The sequence below is a fragment of the Conger conger genome, chromosome 12 (genome assembly GCF_963514075.1).
Source record: "Conger conger chromosome 12, fConCon1.1, whole genome shotgun sequence".
In the NCBI taxonomy this organism is placed as follows: Eukaryota; Metazoa; Chordata; class Actinopteri; order Anguilliformes; family Congridae; genus Conger; species Conger conger.
In genome coordinates this window covers 6,866,968-6,889,286 of record NC_083771.1, presented here as the reverse complement: position 1 = coordinate 6,889,286, position 22,319 = coordinate 6,866,968, and the positions used below count along the sequence as shown (strand labels likewise).

The 22,319-nt window shown below is 41.2% G+C and overlaps 1 protein-coding gene and 1 long non-coding RNA gene across 2 annotated transcripts; one reads left to right on the top strand and one right to left on the bottom strand.

Moving 5' to 3' along the window:
• Positions 1–1,666: 1,666 nt before the first annotated feature.
• On the top strand, positions 1,667–10,707 carry LOC133105538 (uncharacterized). Its single transcript, XR_009703863.1, has 3 exons — positions 1,667–2,831; positions 4,691–4,994; positions 10,259–10,707. It is a non-coding gene; the product is annotated as an uncharacterized LOC133105538 (long non-coding RNA).
• rad23b (RAD23 homolog B, nucleotide excision repair protein) lies at positions 5,893–21,297 on the bottom strand. Its single transcript, XM_061215700.1, has 10 exons — positions 21,061–21,297; positions 18,206–18,287; positions 15,913–15,992; positions 14,973–15,190; positions 13,378–13,433; positions 12,739–12,866; positions 11,045–11,183; positions 9,577–9,704; positions 8,496–8,711; positions 5,893–6,770 (listed from the first exon to the last, which is right to left on the bottom strand). The coding sequence occupies exons 1-10, from the start codon at positions 21,124–21,126 to the stop codon at positions 6,657–6,659; spliced, it is 1,227 nt and encodes a 408-aa protein (XP_061071684.1). The 5' UTR covers positions 21,127–21,297; the 3' UTR covers positions 5,893–6,656.
• Positions 21,298–22,319: the final 1,022 nt, after the last annotated feature.

Here is a 22,319-nt window from a genome sequence, read left to right as displayed (position 1 = left end):
TATGGATGTGCTTTGCAAGCGTCCTGTTTGTGGTCTTGCAGCGTAGCAAAGTAAATAGAGCAGGAACATTATACACACACACACACACACACACATAATTTGCCATAGCTGTTCAGTATAAAGTCAAATATTCAGGTGCTCTAGTTTGTTCCATTCAGTATATTGCTGGTACAGTACAGTCAAACGTATTGTCCTGTTATGGATGTATTGTTAAACATGTTTATCCACAACTTTAGAGCAGACTCATATAATCGCTTTCATGAATAAAAGGGAAACTGCCCGAGGAGAAATTAGACAATGTTTTGCTGAAAAAGATCTGAACAAATACTCTTCTAACATGTCCCGTTTCCATGGTGTTCTCTTTTCACTTGTCATATAGAAGAAATGTCAGGTAAGCCAAGCCACCGGACAGTATTCAGTGGTGAAACAATATCCCATCTTAACCCCTCATTTATCAGTTCCATTATATTTACAATCCCCTGGTTCTACAGAGCCAGATAACCTCATAGACTGGCAGCCACTGACACTCTGCTTTATGTTAACTTTAGCAATTATTATGCAAGTGTGACCGTACAATGTATTTTTTATTTTATTTGTTTGTCATCACTTTGGAAATAAGGAATGTTTTCCCTCACTTTTAAAATGACCTCATTTGCTTCTTCTCAAAATTGCCCTGAAAGGACGACAAACGGCTAAAATGAATAGAAAATGGTGCTTGCTTTTAAAAAGTATTTATGTGGGATTCCATCCAAATAACTGGAATGATAAATCAACGGTAAGCATGTAATGTTACAGGCTTATGCCATCCCTCAGAGTGCTGTGTGATAACACGAGATGAACCAATAAATGGAGAACAGCACTGCACACCCAATCCATCAGGAAAAGGGAAGTCGAAAGATACACAACAGTCTCTAGATCCAAGTTATGTTTAGCACAATGTAGACTGAACTCTTCCCTTCCCAAAATACACTGGAGTGACATTTTGCATACTGCGAACCACTTAACACCCAAAACAAGTGGGTCAGGTCACAGGACTTCTACAGTATGATGACTTTCTAAGATGTTACTCTATCTCTCCTGATGTGCCCTTTTTCACAGACAGACCAGTTGATCAGGAATTTCCCTGGCCAATATAGGACAGGCAGTCAAAAGGGTGAAGAAAACAATGGTGCACACTGCCCCCTATAGGGCGCAATGTTTACAACAACCTAAGAAAAAGGAAAGTCCTTCACCAGCAGCTGTATAGGTACTGGAGCTGCGATCGTGGCACAAGTATTCTTCAAAGGGACTGTAATTACACATCACACAGGATGTATATTTTACTTTATTTTTACTCTTAAACAAATGGAATATATAGCAATATATTTAAAAGCACATATATTTCAATGCAACAGGTGGATAAATATACAAATTACTGCTGCTTTCAGCAACATATATTTTTTCAAACATTTCTACTTATAATAATTCCTTGCATTTATATATCGCTTTTCTCACCAGCCGGCAACTCAGAGTTTTACAGTGATCAGGGGGAAACTCACCTCGACCACCACCAATTATAGCACCCACGTGGATGATGCATTGGCAGCCATTTCACACAAGAATGCTCACCAGGTTGAGAATTTAGCCAGGACATCGTGGAGCGCCCAACTCTTTGAGAGTGTCATTGCAGTGATTTAACGTCTCATCCGAAAGACATTTCTGTGAAATAGATTCATCATATATTTCAAAGGGTCCACACAATATATTGCAGCATATTCCATTTTTGTAAAGGTGTAGGGACATGGTCAGTTAAGAGTGAAATGATCCTAGATTGACAATTATACATTCATATTCTGCTTTATTGAATAGCATGTGTGTATGAAGACAATGTACATACAGTGTTAACAAATTATACATAAGTTACTACTTACCACTTTTAATCATTCAGGTGTGCCAAAGACTGAGATGGGAGAACATCGTGAACCAAATTTGGTTCGAAGAATGATGAGGGTAGATGGTCATTTAGTAATTGTTCATCTTTATTCAGGATAGGCATTTATGAGAGTCATGGCACTTGTTTACAAATGCACTTAAGATCTGTTTAAAATGTTTTGTTGCAGTAATTGTCAGGAGTGTTAACAGGTCTTTTTTACCCATCGTCTTATCTACAATCTCCAGTGGAATAGTCCTGGTAACCAACTTAAATCGTTAATTTTCAACCAGGGGAGTTCATTTTCCACAAAAGGTTTTTGCGTGTTTTGTTGCTAATATTTTTAACTGTAAATACTAGTTACTCCCCATCACCTCCCTTACAGGTGCATCTCAAAAAAGTATAATATCGTGGAAATGTAAATTTTTCCCGTAATTTAATTAAAAAAGTGAAACTTTCATATATTCTAGATTCATTAAACATAAAGTTAAATATTTCAATCCTTTCTTTTGTTCCAGTATCTCAAAATATAATAATATTACATAAGAACAATCAAAAAAAGGATTTATAATAAAGAAATGTCGACCTTCTGAAAAGTATGTTAATTTATGTAGTCAATACTTGGTCGGACAATCATGGGGAAGACTGCTGACTTAAACAAAAGAAACAAGATTAAAACAAAAAAAGGCTTGAAATATTTCACTTCACTTTTTGAATTAAATTACGAAAAAAAAAAAAAAAAAAACTTTTCCACGATATTCAAATTTTTTTTAGATGCACCTGTAAATCCTGTATCCTTTACTTACAGGAAGCCAGACCCCTGAGCCCATATTCGCTGTGCATTTCTCCGTGGCATGGCTCGCTCGCCACCATGTGGACAAATCTGATATTGCAATTACCTCTGAGCCTGCCAGATGCAACGGTAACAAAATGCCTTCAAACCAACGGCCTAATTCAGAAATACAGTGGCTTCAGAAAGTATTCAGACCCCTTCACTTTTTGGACACTGTGTGCTGTAATTTAATTTTATCACATTTTTGCCCATCAATCTACACTCAGTAACCCATAATGATGAAGTGAAAACATTTTTAGAAATATTTGCGAATACACTAAAAATCCAAACTAATATCTCATTTAAATATTCAGACCCTTAATTCAGTGCTTTGCAGAAGCCCCTTTGGCAGCAATTAACAGCTTTGAGTCTTCTTGGGTAAGTCTCTAGAAGCTTTGCACACCTAGATTGGGGCAGTTTATCCCATTCTTCCTGGCAGATCCTCAAGATTATAATGGTCAGATTGGTTGGGAAGCATCCATGAACTGCCATCTTCAGGTCTCTCCACAGATGTTCTATGGGATTTAAATCTGGGCTTGGCCACTCAAGGATAGTTAGACACTTGTCCCAAAGCCACTCCAGCATTGTCATGGCTGTATGCTTCGGGTCATCGCCGTGCTGAAAGGCGAACTATCACCCCAGTCTGAGGTCACGTGCACTCTGGAGTTTTCTTCAAGGACCTCTCTGTATTTGGCAGCATTCTTCCTTCCCTTAATTCTGACCAGTCTCCCTGTCCCTGCCACTGAGAAGAATCCCCATAGCATGATGCTGCCACCAACATGCTATTGGTATTAGCCAGGTGATGAACAGTGTGCCCGGTGTTCGCCATAGTGCTTGCAGTTCTGCCCAAAGAGATTTTTGTCTTGTCAGACCAGATAGTCTCTCAGTCCTTTAAATGCCGTTTGGCAACCTCTTTTACCCATGGGTGGCTTACGTCTAGCCACTCTAGCATAAAGGCCTGATTGATGGAGTGCTGCTGAGATGGTCGTCCTTCCAGCAGGTTCTCACATCTCTGGAGAGTACTTCCGAATGGTTTCATACCCTTGCCCAGATCTATGCCTCACCACAATTTTATTGCAGCGGTCTACAGAGTTCCTTGGACTTCATGGCTTGTTTTTTGTTCAGAAATGAAGTGTGAATTGCAGGACTTCACACAGGTGTGTGCCTTTCTAAACTATGTCCAGTCAATTGAATTTGCCACTTGTGGACTCCAATCACGTTCTAGACACATCTCAAGGATGATAAAGCAAACAGGATGCACCTGACCACAATTTGGAGTACAATAGCAAAGGGTCTGAATAATTATGTAACTGATAGAATTCAGTTCATAATTTTGAATGTGAATATGCAAATATTTATAAAAACATTTGCGTTATTGAGTATAGATGGGCAAAAATGGCTATTTTATCAATTTAAAATTAAATATACAACACAAAGTGTGCAAAAACGTGAAGGGGTCTGAATACTTTCTGAAAATACTGTAGTAGCATTTCAGTGTTGTATTCATGCTTTCTGGCAACTGTTCTGTATTAAGTGGATTGCAGAGTCATCATGATGTATTGCTGCATACCCCTTCTATAATGGCAAACACTGCATGGTCACAAGACCTGATGTTATAGTGCAGTCTGTATTTGGACAGTGAGACATTTTTTGATGTTCAGCAAAAATTACTATGTGGTTAGTGCAGACCTTCAGCGTTAAGTTGAGGTTTCTACATCCATATTGGTTGAACCATGTAGTAATTACAGCCCTTTTATACATGTTTGTATAGGGGACCAAATTAAAACACTGAAATAAAGTCATCATATTCAGTATTTTGTTGCAAATCTTTTACCATCAATGACTGCCTGAAATCTAGGACACATAGAAGTCACCAGATGCTGGGTATCTTCGCTGGTGATGCTCTGCCAGGCCTGTACTGCAACCCTCTTCCATCTCCTATGTTTCAGGGACTCTTCGCCTTCAATCTGGTCTTCAGCAAATGAAATGCATGCTCACTTGGATTGAGGTCAGGTGATTGACTTGGCCAGTCAAGAAAATTCCACTGTTTGGTCCAAAGAAACTCCTTGGTTGCATTGGCTCTATGTTTTGGACCACTGACCTGCTGCTCGATGAAGCGTTGTCCAATCTGTTCGATTCATCCTGCCACTGGAATCAGCAGTGACATCATCAATGAACACAAGCGAGCCAGTTCCAGTGGCAGCCATACATGCCCGAGCCATAACCCTACCTCCGCCATGTTTGTCAGATGAGGTATGCTTTGGATCATGAGCTGTCCATTTTTTTCCTCCATGTTTCATTACTTTGCTACAGGGTGATCTTCATCTCATCTGTCCGTAAGACTTTGTTGCAGTGTTACAAAGGTTTTTTTAATGTATGTTTTTTTTAATGTACGTTTTCGCAAACTGTACCCTGGCCATTTTATTCTTGAGACTTGCCAGTGGTTTGCAAACCTTCTGAGCTTATATTGGCATTGTCTCCTCTTCATGGTCATCTTTAAAACATCTACTCCTACATCATGGAGTGGTCTTGATCTGTTCAACGGTTACAAAGGGATTTTTCTTCACCATTATCTTCACCAAGTATTCTTCGCTCATCCACGACACTGGTCATGCTTGGTCTACCAGGTTGTTTGCCATTGCTGAGCTCACCAGCATGTTCTTGCTTCTTAAAGGCCCACACACATTTTTACAGATTTAGAGCTTTTCATATGAACCTGGAACTTTCGATTTGTGTTCTATTGGCGATCTCTGCAAGATGGCACTCCTAGAATGAACTATACCTTTTGCTTGCCATTTTGCATGAACTAACGATGAAACAGTTGAGCCGTCAAATTACTACTGGTCCTCAAAAATTGGGGGGACGATATATAAAAAGGCCTGCACTTCCTACACGGTTCACCCAATATGGATGTAAAAACACTCTAATTTAAAAGCATAAATAGTACCTTCAAGAGGTGAGGAAAACACAGATCCTGTGTGACTGACTGTTGAAGTGCACAAGGGTAAGACAACAAATTATAATTGGGACAAGATCTTGTAGCCAAGCAAAATGTTACACCTGCCAGATGCTAGAAACACTCATCCATTTCCCACCTTAATTTAATACATTAAAACTAACCTCTCAGTTCTTGCTAAAACAACAATGTCCATTTCATACATTCAAAAGTTTTATTTCTCTGTAAAAATGACAGTAAATTGTAGTAATAGGAACTGTAAATACTAACACCTACTACAAGCCATTTACATGCCTTCAATTCTTTTGATAACACTAGAATGAATTGCATTCAGTCTCAATGAAAATATGGCAATAGTTCACCTTTTTGTACATGTAATTCCCCTGGAACATGTAAACTGAGCGTATTGCATGCACTACACTTGGAGCCAATTCCTTTGAGATTAATAAACAGTATAATGGCAATTTAAAAAAAGGAAACAAAGTTTGCTTTAAAATCTTTACTGATTTTGCTTTACTGTGTAAAACTGCTTTAAACAGCAATGGCAAGCCTATACCGTTCAATCGAAAAGAAAAACAAAAAAAACAACATTGATGTATGAATACCGTAACAACCTATTCCACTACCTATGTGTAGCTGACAATTTGGGAAACATTTAATTGGCAATGAACCAGTTTTAAATCAGTATTAATTCTGAAGAAAAGATAAACATGTTCATCCAAGCTATACGGAAAAGAAAGAGTTGCACCATTTTTGTCTGATGAAGCAAGGGGTGTTTACTGAGTAACCAATTTTAAGTGTTATGAAACGGGTTCTTTCTCTCACACAGATGTTGATCCAGTGTTACCAAGCTGATAAATTGACGTAAGATCTAGAAAAATCAAAGGCCTTCCCCAACCCCCTCCAATGATAAATCATAAAAAGAAAAAAAAATCTGAACAAAATTCCCACATCTCCCTTTAATCATCATCAAAGTTCTGTTGTAAAAGGAAGTTTGCTGCCAGGTTCTCGTTCTTCTCACAGGCAAAGTAAGCCTGTATGACAAGTCCTTCAGGAAATCCTAGTGCTTTTAGCTGAAACAAGCAGAAGGAGCAGACATTACATTCAGCACAATATAACTTACACAACTATCATGAGACCTCATGAGACCTCAATCAGGGGACTTCCACCAATGCTATATAAATAAAGCTTTAGTCATCTTCCTCACAATGTTTTTTTTTTGTCGTTTTTTTTCTTCAGTTGATACGTAGGGGAAAACCAGTAATGACGGTTTTGGAGCTGGGCTTGTAACTGAAAGGTGCGGGTTTGACACTGTAGAACGGGACAGGAAGCGTCCTTATATTTAGCTTTATTCAGAGAGGGCTGATGGGGAAGGGACAACAGCTGAGAAAGTGCCATTGTGGAGGATAAGTGGTACCTGCTATTCGTGGAGTCAGTGGCTCTACAGACTGCCACGCCTGCACACCTGCTAACCCTGTACTCAAGCAAGGTACTTGCTTCATAAAAAATGGCCGTATAAATGGAATGTGAACAGATAAGAACGACTACTAAAAATGTATCTGGGTGGGGAACAACATACAAAACCCCAGGTGCACTTTCGGGAGTGAAACTTGAGCAAGACGGGTTCTGAAAACGTAGTGAATTCATAATGGTTGCGTACGCAGGCCGAGAGCGGTGAAATACTGCCGTAGCTTCATAATACTTCACGTTAAGGGCTCCGTCTTGGCTTTAAAGGGAATGGAAGATGACGTTCTGATCGCTTTCATCACATTATGCCCAGGACACTTATGTGCCCTTTTGAACCTCGCACCGTACTTTGCCCTTGAACCATCCGCCTCGAAACTAGCAAAAGTGTGTCTGACCACAACCTAAAATGGACTTGCGTGCTGTGCTTTAGACTTTGCAATTTCACTACGAAAATGGAGCCCTAAATGTCAAGGATTATAAAATGAAACCATTTTCTCCCATTTCTCCCACGGCCCTCCAACAGCACAGGATAGTGGAATATAAGTCACGGAATTGAGTAATTGATACAGATTTTGGCAAATTATGAGGAACCTGGAACGCTCTGCGCAGACCTGAACATCATGTTCTGAAATTAAACGGAATGTTGTAATCACAGATGGGAAAGGTACTGAAAATCCTAGCTGAGAAAAGCTGCAGCAACATGTCCAAGCGACTGTCTGTCACAATCAGTGCACAGCTTAACATTCTCAGTCCTACGGGACTGAGCAGAGCGATTCTACTCCAGTTTAGTCATTACACCCTTGGATCACAATCTGAAGAATAAAAACTGTGGCGACCCAGTGAAAAGATACACAGCTTGCCAAACACAAGGGTCCTTCTCCTCCATTCCTCTTGTGCTCACAGTTGCAGCTCTATTTGGCAGCTTCCTAGTTTCAGTTTCACAACTGTGCAAAGGGAGTTTTAATTTAAAACAGTAAGTCGGAGGGGGCTCATTTCGAATTAAACATACAACTGAAAGGGACGTTAAGGAAAAAATGAGATTAGGGGGCGATTCAAAAAACAGTGCCATGATCTTAAAATATACCAGCAAATACTCACCAGCCCAAACAGTAGAATAGCAATTAAACCTGTATTAGTATCATATACCTTCGACATACCGTGTAAGGATTTGTACTGACTTGTCACATTTTTTTTTACACATGCATTTTATTTGAATTATTCCATTTCCCTTCTGCAAAATGCTACTTTGCTCTTAGTGTGTTAACTGCTATTAGTTTGGTGTTCTTATTGTGACGAGTGTAATTATGAAATGCGCTCTCCGTAGTGCCTACCCTCTCAATGGCTTCCTTCTCCTGGGGAGTGACCTGGATGTAGTTCATGTGCCCACCGCCTCCTGCCTCGGCCGCCACCCCCCCCCCTCCCCCTCCTCCTCCTCCTCCTCCACCTCCACCTCCACCTCCTCCTCCTCCACCGCCTCCACCCTGGCCAGCCTCCTGCACAGGCTCGTTCAGCATCTGGATGAACTGCTCTTGATGACTGCTGATTTGCTGGAGGGAAGACAGACAGAGGGAAATTCTGCTATAAAACCTGCACGCTTTCTCATAGGTCTGTGGGGGAAAAAAACTAAGAACATTTGCATGCCAAATAAGCAGCGGCACTTAAAAAAAGAAATTGCCTCAAACAGAACACTTGATGCATGCTTCTAAAGTAGTGTTCTCATACAAATTTGTACAATGTTGAGGGCCTAGAATCCTTCCAAGGTCCCACTACCCAACTCAAGGACCCATAAACAAGGAACAGCAAGCTGACTCTCCAGAACATCAATAAAGTGAAATTAAAATGGCCACAATATCCTTGAAAGGGAAAGTTGCACTCTTTCAACCTTCATAAACCATCTGATTAGACTGCATTCTGGTCCAGGATCGCGTTCTAACGGTAAAACTATAAAACACGGACTCTCATGAAAACCTAGGACTTCAGAATACCTCTGCCATGGAGCATGGGAACCCAGCTATGGTCCCAGCATTCCCTCACAAATTGGCCAATAAATACTGGTCAACAGCCGCCACCTTAAACATTCCATATATGGTAAATGATAAATGTCTGCATTTATATAGCACCTTTACCCAAAGCGCTGTACAACTGAAGCTTCTCATTCACCATTCATACACACACTCTCACACACACCAATGGTGATTGACTGCCATGCAAGGCAAGGCACCAACCAGCTCGTCAGGAGCACTAACCCCCAGGGCGGAATCGAACCGGCAACCCTCTGACTCCTCTTACCTCTGAGCCAATGTCTAGTTGTGACCTTCCTTACTCTTACTTAAGAAAAAAGTAGGTGTGGGATACACTTGGAGGCAAATATTCCTCAGTTGGGGGGAGAATACAGGCATGAGTCTGAGTTACCTGCAGCAGCTGTGGATTCTCCCTCCCGATCTGCTGCAGCAAGGCGGGCAGCAGGGACGGGTTCTGCTGAATGATCTGCCTCATCTGCTGGAACTGCGGCTGGTTCCTCAGGAACTCCAGAGGGTTAACTGAGGGCACACAGAGAACAGGCCTCACCCCACTGTGCAACAGGTTGGCCCACACGTCTCACTTTTGCAGGGGAGCTAAAGTGCCATCTCGGGATAGCGGTCAGTGTCATCTTTTTTTTCTGGACATTTCGTTTCATATTTTGTTTCCCAATTTTGGTTGCCAATTGTACCGTGTATTTAAATCGGTCATGTATATTGAGGAAACACTACTACAACCCTGCCCCCGGTGGCCGGAAGGAGATCGACACGCCTTCTTCAACCCGCACCGTCGCAGGCTGTGATTCCGGGGCAATCAGGAGTGCTTGTATGCAGCGATGCTCCCTGCAGAGTCCCTCCCCCACCCTCAGAGCGGCGGCCCGGCCGTGCTCGGCTTTGGCAGGACCGTCTCTATTTGCGCATGCAGACGTGTGGGCATCTGTGGGGCTCTGAGATATGGCGCCACGCGAGACAGCAGTTTGTGATTCATTGGTGGAAGTCCCCTGATTGAGATCTCATGATAGTCGTGTAAGTTATATTGTGCTGAATGTAATGCCTGCTCCTTCTGCTTGTTTCAGCTAAAAGCACTAGGGTTTCCTGAAGGATGGTCATACAGGCTTACTTCGCCTGTGAGAAGAACGAGAACCTGGCAGCAAACCTCCTTTTACAACAGAACTTTGATGATGATTAAAGGGAGATGTGGGAATTTTGCCCCATCCGGGCAACTTCGCTCCAAAATGTAGGGGCAGAAGGTCAGTATAATGTCACTGATTTATATGAGGAATGTAGAGGAGTCTATGTTTATGCGAACTGGGGGGCTCCTATGGTGGTTAAACAATAATGGTTTAGCTAACTATGGAAGAAATTGAAAAATAATGTGAATTGGGGGAGCTATCTCCTTAGTTAAACAATAATGGTTTGGTTAACCAATAATGGTTTATTGCTCTCATGGACCCATTTACTGTTTGGAAGAGTGTCACCCCCTAAGCCCCCTTCCCCAGCAGAATAATAAAATGGCAGGATAATGTGTGTGGGGTTTTTTCTGTGCCTGTCCAGGTATAAAGATGGGCAAAACCGTAGCAGTTTCAGAGAACTACAAATGCTTATTTTTGTCCTCACCATGATCATGTAATAAAACTCGATCAATATTGAAGTCTGCGTAGGCCTAAATTATGACCTGAATAACTCCTCGACAGGGAAATAAGACTTGTTGGAAGAGTTGACGAGTTGTCAGGTGCAATAAAAACATAATTTAAAAAACCAATAGAAATATGCACTTATATATGAATAGGTGGGCTGGAAGCAATGAAAAGGGCGTAATACAGACCAAAGCACAGCAGCGTCACAGAGCGTACGAGACTCACCCCCAGAGGCACTAGTGGGCGATGTGGGGGTGCCACTAGAGGGTGAGGACAGGGTCCCTGTGGTGCCTGCAAGAGCCCCCCCTGAGGGGGGAACAACTGGGCTGGCCACTGTGTGACTCTCCTCCTCAGCTGGAAGACCCTGGGGGAGAGAGCAGCACACATCCAGAGTCACTCAATGCAAGATGGAGCGGAGATATGCCCAGGAGAGTCCCTTTCCCTAGTTAAAGTGCCCTTCCGTTTTGGAGGACAACTTCTGTTCAAGAGAAATCTATGCAGCAGAAGACATTAGACCACAGGGTGCCATTCTGGAGAATCCACAGCCATTTAACGACAATATTTTCTGTGTAGTGTAATTTCTGTTTGTTGTGCCATTTTGTAAATACAATTTACACAAGGTATTTTCAACATTTTTTTTTACTATGGGAAAATATACTGTCATGTCCTTTAAACATTGGCATCTGCCTGGATCTGCATTGGTCAACCTCTATAAATGACAAACTCATTACTAATACAGAGTGGCCATCTTACATTAACCCCTTCAGTCCCAAGCCCAATATGAAGAGGTTCCAGTCAAATGGCAAAAGGTTTTGGCTTTGGTTGAGAAAATTTCGTAGGGTTTTAATAGGGGCTCAAAACAAGTCATTGTGATTGGTTGTGTAAGAACCCCCAAAATAAGAAGTATGAGAGGTGAAGGAAACGTGACTAGTCTGACCAATGCTACTGGAACAGGGTTCATTTAATTTTGTTCTCGTTTATTGACTCCAAAATATAAGTTCAACTGCTCCTCTGTTCAGCAAAAGGAACTGCAAATGTCCGCCAATAGTGTGGCTCTATACAATCGCTATCTATGTAGACGTGGACATGCCTGTGGCCAGTATAGCCTACAATGAAACACTTATGTATCTTGTGACGGCATTGGTGTATAGGCCAGTGACTACGGGGTGCAGGTATCCTAGGTTGTCTATGTCTGTTAGGACGTTAAACTGCTAAAGTGCGCAGTGGTGCAAGTCAAGAGGATGCCGGTTCAAATTAATACAAATTTATTCAACAATGTGCATTGCAGAAATAGAATTACAATGTGTTACAAGAATTACAAGATGTAATATGAATGGCTATACGTGAATAGTGTGCAGGAGATCATATTAGCGAGTCCCCTCGAAGCATTCCACATTTCCCTCTATATACACTACACCACCAATGACACCACACTATTTCCCACAACATGAGCTATCTAAAGACACCAAACACTGTATGTGGAAAACCCATGATCGATACAGTACTATTTCATCAGTTCTGGGAGCATTCCACTGAGGTGGCAGATTTGTACCGAGAAAGCAGAATGATGGGAGCAATAGTCCTGTATTGACGAGCACTGTCTTTTCATCAAGCCTTGCTGACCCTGTGTCAACATGGTCAACACAGTCTGTTTCCTTTTGGGGGTCTAAAGAGAGGCACACTTATGTAAAATGCCCTACAGTTGAAAAGGTATAAGGTTGAGACTGAAAGGGTTAATAAGAGCATGTAGATGGCATGAGTCAGCTTATGCCACAGACAGAATGGAAGTTTTATTCATTCTTAACAATAATTGTAATAATTTATCATTTAGCTGACACTTATGTCCAAAGCGACTTACAGTTGATTAGACCAAGCAAACCGTGAGAGAACGTGTGTAGAGTGAACTAGGCCATACTCACGGTGAGCAGGTACTCCACCGCTCGGTCCGGGTTGTTGAAGCTGGCCCTCAGAGCCGCCACCACCTGCTCTCTCTCATACCCCATCAGCATGATCTCTGTCACCATGTTCTCATACGACTGCCCGGTCACTGCAAAGCAGCAGCAATTCAACCACCCGCCCGGCTGCACCCGCATGGCAGCATCTCACACGCCTAACAGGAAACTGTTACAGCTGTTACTGACGCTTTTATCCAAATCTTCTTAAGAGTTAATTAGACTAAGCAGGGGGGGCAATCCGCCTGGAGCAATGTGGGGTTAAGGACCCAACAGCTGATTCCATCGCGCCTACACCAGGGATTGAACCAACAACCTTGCTGGTCCCAGGTATGTACCTTAACCTAGGCTACAGGCTGCTCAGCAGAAGTACAGTACATGACATACTGCACAAGCAGCCACTGCATAATTAGAAGCAAACAAGGTACAAATACCAATTTTACACAGAGCCATCTATACTTTATTAAACACTCGCCATTATAAATTAAGGTATAAAACACTGACCTTCTGTCATTTCCGAACCAGTCATTATTTGACAAAATTATTTTTTATCTAAATTAAATCCACCCCTTAATTTCAGAGGAATATAAATGTCAAAACACTTACCAAGAGCAGAGGTGGCCTCTTCAAAAATGTTCACATTAGTCAAGGGACTTGATGAGCTGCAAGGAAAAAGGAAACTGATGTGAAAAAGCATTACGATTCTGTCAAACAGTGATAAAAAAATAATTAAGAAGTCAGGATCCCATTTATATGAATGTCAATTCAGACATTTGGAAGCCCCCCATCAACACTGCCATTGACAAAAATTACCCAACATGTACTGGTGTGAATAGCTTGTAACTGGGAGAGCTTTTTCTGGAAATAGTTCGGGGAGGGGGGGGGGGGTTGGAGCATACTATTCACAGAGGGAAGAGAAAACTCCAAATTCCACCCTAGTGACAGAACCTCTTAATACCTTCAAGTCCCCGTTAATGTAACCTTCATACCATCTGTTCCCCGATGTCTTGGCACCCTTTTCTCAAACAGACCTGCCAAAAATGTTCTCGCAGCCCTTAATTAACCTCAGCGAGAGCCGCTCAGTGAGGCTGCGGGTGTAGCCGCGGCGAAAGACACGGAGCGCTCAAAACCGCCCGAGTCGCGGAAAACGTATTTACGCTCCTGTACGGTCACAGAACTACGAAAAACCTCCGCGTATCAATTTTAAACGCTGCGCCATCCTTCTTTCACTCTTCACTGGCTTTAATATGTGTATAAAACCTAACAGGGCCAAGTATATCGTTACCACATGGGTATGGGCCGTTTTGAGTGCATCTCAGTGACATGGTGACCTAAGCATTACACATAGTTTAGTGACATCATCATAAACCTGCCTTTCTGTCCTGATGAACCAAAAACAAGAGAGTATGAATACCTTTTGAGGGATCAGGGGATGGTTCTGCAAGTATTCAGACATTCTTTATGTATTATTCTTATGAACATTACATTTATATACACTCAGTAAGCACTTTATTAGGTATTTATTAGACTTATGCTGCCGAAGCCTATCCATTTAAGAGGTTCGACACGCTATGTGTGTTCAGAGAGGCTCTTCTGCATACCACTGTTGTAATGTGTGGTTATTTGCATTCCTGCCACCTGTTTTTGCCCACAGAACTGCTGCTCCGTTGTTTTTCGCACCATTCTCTGCAAACTCTAGAGACTGTTGTGTTGTGCCAGACAGGGTGGTTTGAATATCTCAGAAACTGCTGATCTCCTGGGATTTTCACACACAACAACTACTGCACTCACTGTAATATTTTGTTAGACTTTCACCAATGTAATCAAAAAGCTAAAGTGGACAGATGGTACTGAATGATATTGAAACGGGCCATTCAGCACATTACAGCTCATTCTATTATCAAGCACTGCATCAAACTCGGACATCAGCAGAACAAGGGTCTCTGCCTCAATCTAACACGGCAGACTGTACGACTCTTTGAAAACTCCTTGCGTACAAGAACAACACTTCCCGGTAATACTGCTTCCACCCCCGCGGATGTCTCCTTCGACTCCAGTCGCGACTCAAGGGGAAAAATCTGAAATGACCTTACCATTCCAAAAGAAACGCAGATGAGGTTTCAGAACGGTAGTGACTGAGGATAGCTCATTGCTCAGTACGTTAAAGGCACTCGGCGTTTGACCTGAGGCGACGACAGTACCTAACGGGAGAGGAAGCAGGCGCAGGGCTCTCGGCGGGCTTCTCCTCAGCCGGCTGCTCCTCTTTGCTTTTGGGCGGGGCGTCGTCAGTGGTGGAGGCGGCAGGGGCGGGAGTGGGTGCCGTGGCGGGGCTGGCCGGGGTCGGGGCCGAAGCCGAAGCCGCGGGAGCGGGGGAGGGCTGGGCAGCTGATGATGATGCTGCTGCTGCTGCTGCTTTCGGCTGGAAGGAAGAGCCATTGAATACCAGATGAAACCGTTAGCCCGTTACGGACTAAGGCGCCCTTGTACTCGCAATGTGTTCCGGCGGTCTTGAGAAACGGTCATACGATCATTCGAATACAATGCTGGTGTCGCATCTGTCTGTTAACGGAGCTGTAACGTGCAGGTCGCATCCGCCCATAAGGGGTTAACAGGGCCAGCATATATAGCCAATTTTGACAAGCTAATTTATTGACAATTATTGACAATTTATAGACATCTCGTTTTAACAATTAGAAAAATGGACACACTTTAATATCCTGTTGCTGTGCTAACATTAAATTTAGTTTCTTCTTTAGCTTTGATTTGCCCAGACACAAGTTAAATTAAATTTTCATAATCATAATCTAGCACCTTCTACTGAGTCTCAAACTGCTATAACTACACCAGACTAGGTACATGGCCCCAAATGAAAGAATTATAATTGCATGATTTGTCAAGAACAACTCTTAAAACGTCCTGGAGGAAATCGGGAGGCTGCAAGAGCAATCAGTGAAAGCATTTCTTATTGGATACGTGACTGGGAGGACAGTCTATGTCCTGTAGTATATAAGATGTGACAGGCAAAATCAAGTTCTCGACTGGAATTGGATCAGGAACGCTAATCATCTTTCACAGCACTGTACTCGAAAGTTCCAATTCTTATATCTTTAACATAAGTTATTCAAACTTGCATGTTTTCACCTTAGCCACCATGACAACCACAAAGTTCTTCTCATCAATCTTGTACTCCTTGAGTGCGGTGTCATCATTAAGGATTTTTCCTAAGTGGGAGGGGGGAAACAATTAAGATACAGATAATACACCACTCCCAACAGCGTTTACAGCACATACGAAACTCCGCAAACTAGGGTATTCGGGGGCGACATTAGCTCAGAAGGTAAGAGCGGTTGTCTGCCAGTCGAAAAGGTGTGTTGAAGTGTCCCTGAGCAAGACACCTAACCCCCAACTGCTCCCAACAAGCTGATTGGTACCTTGCATGGCAGTCTATAGCTGTTTGTGCGTGCGCGTGTGTGCGCGTGTGTGTGCGTGTGTGTGCGTGTGCATGAGAGGCATCAATTGTAAAGCACTTTGGATAAATGAATTGCAAGCCAAAAAGTCCACAAGCTGCACTTTGTTGCTAAAAAAACGTTTGTTTGTTCATTCGTTCGTTCGTTCCACATGGGCTTCCAGGAGATGTTGCAAATGGCTAACTATGGGGTGGGTAGGCCATGGGATTCGCAACACCGAAAGGATGCTGTAGCATTGGGACCGGCATGCAAATATAACCGGCCTAAAAACTGTGAGGGAACATGCATTTACATTTTTAATCATGTAATCTTTGTCAATCTTAAAGAGGAAGTTCACCCAAAAATGAAACTAAGGCATGTTTCCACTTACCAACAGTACTATCTATCCATCCTGATAGTTTCACTGAGATCTAATATAATTTCTAGATCTGACAACTTTCTTAGATGCAGTTCTGCATGATATACTTTGTTGTACGTCGCTCTGGATAAGAGCGTCTGCTAAATGCCACGTAATGTAATGTAATGTAATATAATGGACCTCTATGGACCTCTCGTTTTCCGGTAAGCAATGCGCCCAAAATTCACATTCTGAAAAACTCAACAGAAGTGGAAACATACTTTTATTCATGTGTGGGGGGGATGGATTTAGATATTCTAATCGATCTTCTCCTGTGTTGTGGATAAATTGTGAATCACAAAGCTTAAATAAAGGATTGAAAATTGAATTTTCAGCACAGCAGAAACTACAGCTATTTCTCGTACTGTCGCCATGATGCAGGGATGAAGATACAGTATAGCATCACTATTATCAAAGAAAATGCAAGTGGGTGATTAAAATTGGACTTCATGAGTGTAACATGGTACTGCTGTGTCAAAACTTCATGGTGGAGTCAAATTCCGCAGAACCGGTTCTAAACAGAATGCAAGGAATGTAAGTGTGTTGTTTCTTTGAAGTACTGGAACCTCCAGCCTTCAGACAAATAGAAAGCATAAATCGGTTCTGGTGAATTTCTTTTTATGATATTTCCACATTTTCTAAAAACATTTGTCATTATGGGATATTGAGTGGGTAGATTGGAAGGCAAAAATGGCTATTTTATCCATGTGCAACACAATGAAGAGTGCAAAAAGTGAAGGGGTCTGTATTGTCACTGTATTTCAGAAAAATAATGCAGACAAATGGACTAAAGTAAAAAACTACAGCATAGATATTCAAATGTGAGAGGAAAATAAGACTAGCAAGATGGCCAGCAAACGGGGAATCGTTCAATTAGAGTGAATAAATGATTCTACCTTGTCACGTGTTACCAGAAAACAATAAATTTGACATGACATCAGCCAAATTGACCGATTCACAGACAAAGAAACAATTTGTAAAATGTGAGTGCCATTTTTGCTGACCGCATTCGATCAATCATTTACTTACTCCCTACTGGAGAGAACCCGAAGGGACATGGATGCGCTACAATTACAACTGGGCATTGCAAATTGGAGAAGAAAAAGAAAAGGTTGTTGTTAAAAATGTTGACTAGACTTTCAGAATATTATGGTGCAAAAGCTTTGGAAACAAGTCTTAAAATATTAATGGTTGGGTTAGTGTGTTCACTGCCTAATTTTTCACCTGCATTTATTTTCAGAAAAATATACATTTCAAGAGAAATGTATTCACTATATTTTGCTTATAATGGCCTCTTGTATTGTGCAGCTTGGTAACTAAAGGGCTTTTGGTAGCGACCCTGCTATTACCTGGCATTGAGATTATCAAGCAAGTGTTGCATGAAACCGATTAAAATCTTTCAGACTGAATCAGGGCAATATTCATTAGCAAAACTGCTCTACAGCTACCAAATGCAATTTCAGGGTCATCCTTGCACCTCTTTTTGCATTAGTATGCTGCTACTGCTTCATTAAATAATGAATGGGGAACTGTTTAGGCCAATTGAAAATAAAGAAATAAAGGAACATACCGGCATATATCAACTTCTGTCCGGCGACTGGAAAGCCATCTCTTCCCTTCTCATTCTCAATTTTTTCCTTCAGTGCCTTTACCTTTAAGAAAAATTTTTTTTCAAATAGAAACAATTAAACAGAAGAATACAACAGGTAAAATTAAGGAATTACTTTTACTACACGTCGACACAATTTCAACAGAAACAAGAAACGCTCCATTCTCCCACTCCATACAGTCCTATGTCCTGACGCCTGATACAAAATCCTTTCCCTGAACTTACTCTGCCAGTGTGTTATATTGGACTTCATCAAATCATGTCATTACTGACACATGCAAGTTCAAATAAGTTTAAATAAGTTTAAATCAACAATAACTTCAAATAAAGCACTTCAGTAGCTACTCAGATTTAGCAAGTCAAATCCACAGCAGCAAAGAAGTTCATAGATCCACTGGTGGAAAAAACAGCTCTTATCAGACTTAGATGTCCTTGGGGGGCTCACTAGAAGTATGTTTATTTAGGCAGTTTTTTTTCCTGGGTTGACCAACCGAAGAACAGTCAATACCACTGAACATTGATCACTGATATTTCAAATTTTTCATTTTTTAAATGAAATGTTAAATTGTTTTACCCATATGTGCCTTCTTTTAAATAGTCTACATAAATAATGGTCAATTTTGGACTGGTGGGTGGCTCATTATGTTGCACACTTTCAGCACAGGTGTGCCCCGAATACCCACATCTGGTTCCACATCCTGATAGCCCCAATGCCAACTGCGCCCACAAAACTGTAATCTCCCAAGCAGAGTGGATTCTGTGGACACACTATGCATTACTGACCAACAAAAATAGCCCAGCAGGGAATTTCTGCACAGAATCCTTACTGGGACATCCCTGGTCTCCCATAGGCTCAGCCATGCAAAAATGATAGATCACCAGCTGTGTGGTAGCAGGGCAGGCCTGCAAAGGCATGTGAAGGGTCAAACAACTGAGCCCCCATTCTGCAATGGACACAAGTGTAAGGCCCCAATTATTGTAAGGGCTTGTTTCACACAGCCAATTAAGAGCAGAGCTCTATAAAAGGGCCTCTGTGATGGGACAGCTGGAGCCACAGAACTTGCAGAACTATACTTGTTTTTAACAGTGAAACACTTGGTGTAACTGTTTGGATTCCAGAGGAGTCCAAATACCGCATGCTAAGTGTTGCTATTTCTACAACATTGAAACATGGAATAAAAGGCAAAGGATTTGGGCACAACCACAAACTAGTCCTTGCAACTACTTCAAAATGATAAAATCAGTACAAACAAATCTATATACAGGCTTTACCATACTAAATATCATGCCCTTTAATAATTCGGCTCACATATACAGTTTCAATCTGCTTTTTGTATTTCAGATGAACACTACTGAGCTTAAATCAAAAGTGTAATCTTAATTGAAGATCACGTTTTTTTTTTTTGGAGTGGTTAATCTTTCAAGCGTTAGCATTCTCACACAGGGCTAGGATTTGGACTGGCTGTTTGCGAAGTACCCGACTACCCTGAGGACACAAAATGGAGGGACGTTTGCTCATACGGTTGTCTGACGGGGACTTAATTTTTTTAGCCTCGTTATGATGAAGATCACTAATGGTGTGTGTGTATATATATATATATATATATATATATATATATATATATATATATATATATATATATATATATATATATATATATAAAGAGTGAAGGTTGAGATGACCGCGCTACACCAAGCAGTAACTTACAACCATGTCAGGCGTATATTCAAAGTTCAGCAAAAGTGTTCAACACAAGTCTTTCTATCTCACACTGTAATAAGCACTTAAATTCGGTCTACAAGAGTCGCCATAATGTGCCAAGTCATGGTTCTACAGGCCAATTCCCATTTTGTCCCCTCTGGAAGTTACGTGAAGTAACTAACATTGCATACCGGTCGTTCGTAAAGTTAGCTCGTTATATAGTTGGCTTCCGCTGAACGACTCCAAGGCACCACCCAACACACATAACGTTAGCTACTAGCTAGCTAACTTTGAGTAGCTAAATTATAATGTTGAGACTTAGAACAAACGTTAGCTCTAGCTAACTAGCCTAGCGCTACGTTCCGAAACCTGGGAGCTGACCAGGGCCAGGTGGCTTACTTTTAATTTCTTAGCAACGATTTAACCGAATTTAACTGCAGACGTTTTCCAACTACTCTCACAAAGCAACATTAATATTATATTAGATGTGTAACTTAACGTTCAATAAGTGTAACGTTAGCTAGTTATAATCGTAGCTCGAGACTTCGATAACCTAGCATATGCGATGCTCTCCGACTGTTTGCTAATTAGCTAACCACTGTTTGCTAAGCTAACTAGCAAACTAGACTAACCTCTTCATTGTATTAAATTAGCGAACATATTGCGAAATTCAGTTGCGCTCATGCTAATTTAATTCGTTAACTGCTAACCTACACGCTAACATTAAATATTATACAAACCATATGCTTTTAACTGATGTTAGCTAACCGAGTAGCTAACGCTAGTAGCAGCTAACTGTTAGCCTACTTTTACTTTCGCAAGCTAGCTATCGTTATAGCTAGTTGAACGGTTACCTTGCTAATAGCGAGCAATTTGAGGCAGACACTTTTGGGACACGAAACGTGTCAAGTTGGTTAGCTTAGCTGGTTGTTCTAGCTGTTGCGGTTGCCAACTAAATTATATTAGACGTAATAGCTAACTTAGCCAACTAATATCACCCCCAGTCCAAAGAGAAATATGCCACCGAACTAGATAGCTAACCAACTACCACCCTTCCCAATGGAGTAGGCTACACCACTTTCGACCCATGCATGGTGTAACCACCCGCGCTCACCGTCTCCTCTCCGTCTATGTCGATTTTAAACGTTTGCTGCTGCAGGGTTTTCAAAGTGATCTGCATTTTGGCGACGTGCGAGTACTCTGTCTCACTAGTCTATGGACTCCCTGGATTCTTTTAAAATGTACGCGTATATTTCCAGACTCTTTCTGCTAGCTCATTACAGCCTGTCCGCTGCCATTTTTTCTGTAATTTTTTTGGGCATAAACAAACCTGGCCCTGAAAGGGAATACACATGCGCAGAGTGTTAAACGCTTGTGCGACTGCGCAAACTACGGAGCGTGCCTCTGGCGTCGACCTTCCGGGTGAAGAATCCAAGAATCACTGCGAAACAAAAGTGTGATAGGCCTATAAAATACACTCCTGTACAAATGGACACATGAACAGACAGGGGTGTCATAAAGGTGAAAAACTGAAAACATTTAGCCACTAGGTAAATTTTTTAAGGCTAATGTCATAAAAGACGTATTCATATATACAGTGTTAAAATATTTGCACCTTTCCTGATTTCCTTTATTAGCCTATTGCACATTTTTCACACTAATTGGTTTCAGATCTTCAGATAAAATGTAATATTAGGCTAAGGGAACCTGAGTAAATACAAACACATTTTCTTTTAATTATTGTTTCAGTGATTTAATGGAAAAACTTATTAAACATCCATGCCACCCCTGTGAAAAAGTAATTGCCTCCTTACATTTAATAACTGGGTTCACTGCCTTTAGCAGAAATAATTGCAACCAAACACTTACAAACAACTATAATTTGATATCAATTTAACCAACTCTTCTGCTTTAATGAAGACAAATTGGTAGGTTTTTGAGCATAAACTGCTCTTTTCAGGTTCTGTCATGGCATGTCTATTCAAGTAGATGATGACATGCTTTTGTGTTCTTGATTATTGTCTTATTACAGAACACAATTATGCTTCAGCTTCAGAGTTTCAAAGAAAAAGTTATTGTTAAAAAAGTTCCACTTTTGATTAATCTGTCCATAGAAAATTATTGCAAGGCTTGGGGATCAGGCTTGGTACTATGACAGAACAAAAATTTACTTTCACTAGTATATCTGTCTAGTTAAATTGACATTATACATATTTTAAAATGTACATTTACATTTGCTTAGTCTTGCTACTGACATCAGAAATCAAACGGGCTATCTAAGAACACAAAACTCAACAGAAAGACAAGTGCTTAATATTAAGGTAATATTTATTATTTTATTCATAATATATTCATTACGATTATGTCTATATG

Coding starts and splice junctions, on each gene's coding strand:
- rad23b (XM_061215700.1), bottom strand. CDS start 21,126: ATGCAGATCACTTTGAAAACCCTGCAGCAGCAAACGTTTAAAATCGAC. Junction 18,288..21,060: donor ACATAGACGGAGAGGAGACG/GTGAGCGCGGGT, acceptor TTTTTCTTAAAG/GTAAAGGCACTGAAGGAAAA. Junction 8,712..9,576: donor AGAATCCACAGCTGCTGCAG/GTAACTCAGACT, acceptor TCTTCCCTCCAG/CAAATCAGCAGTCATCAAGA.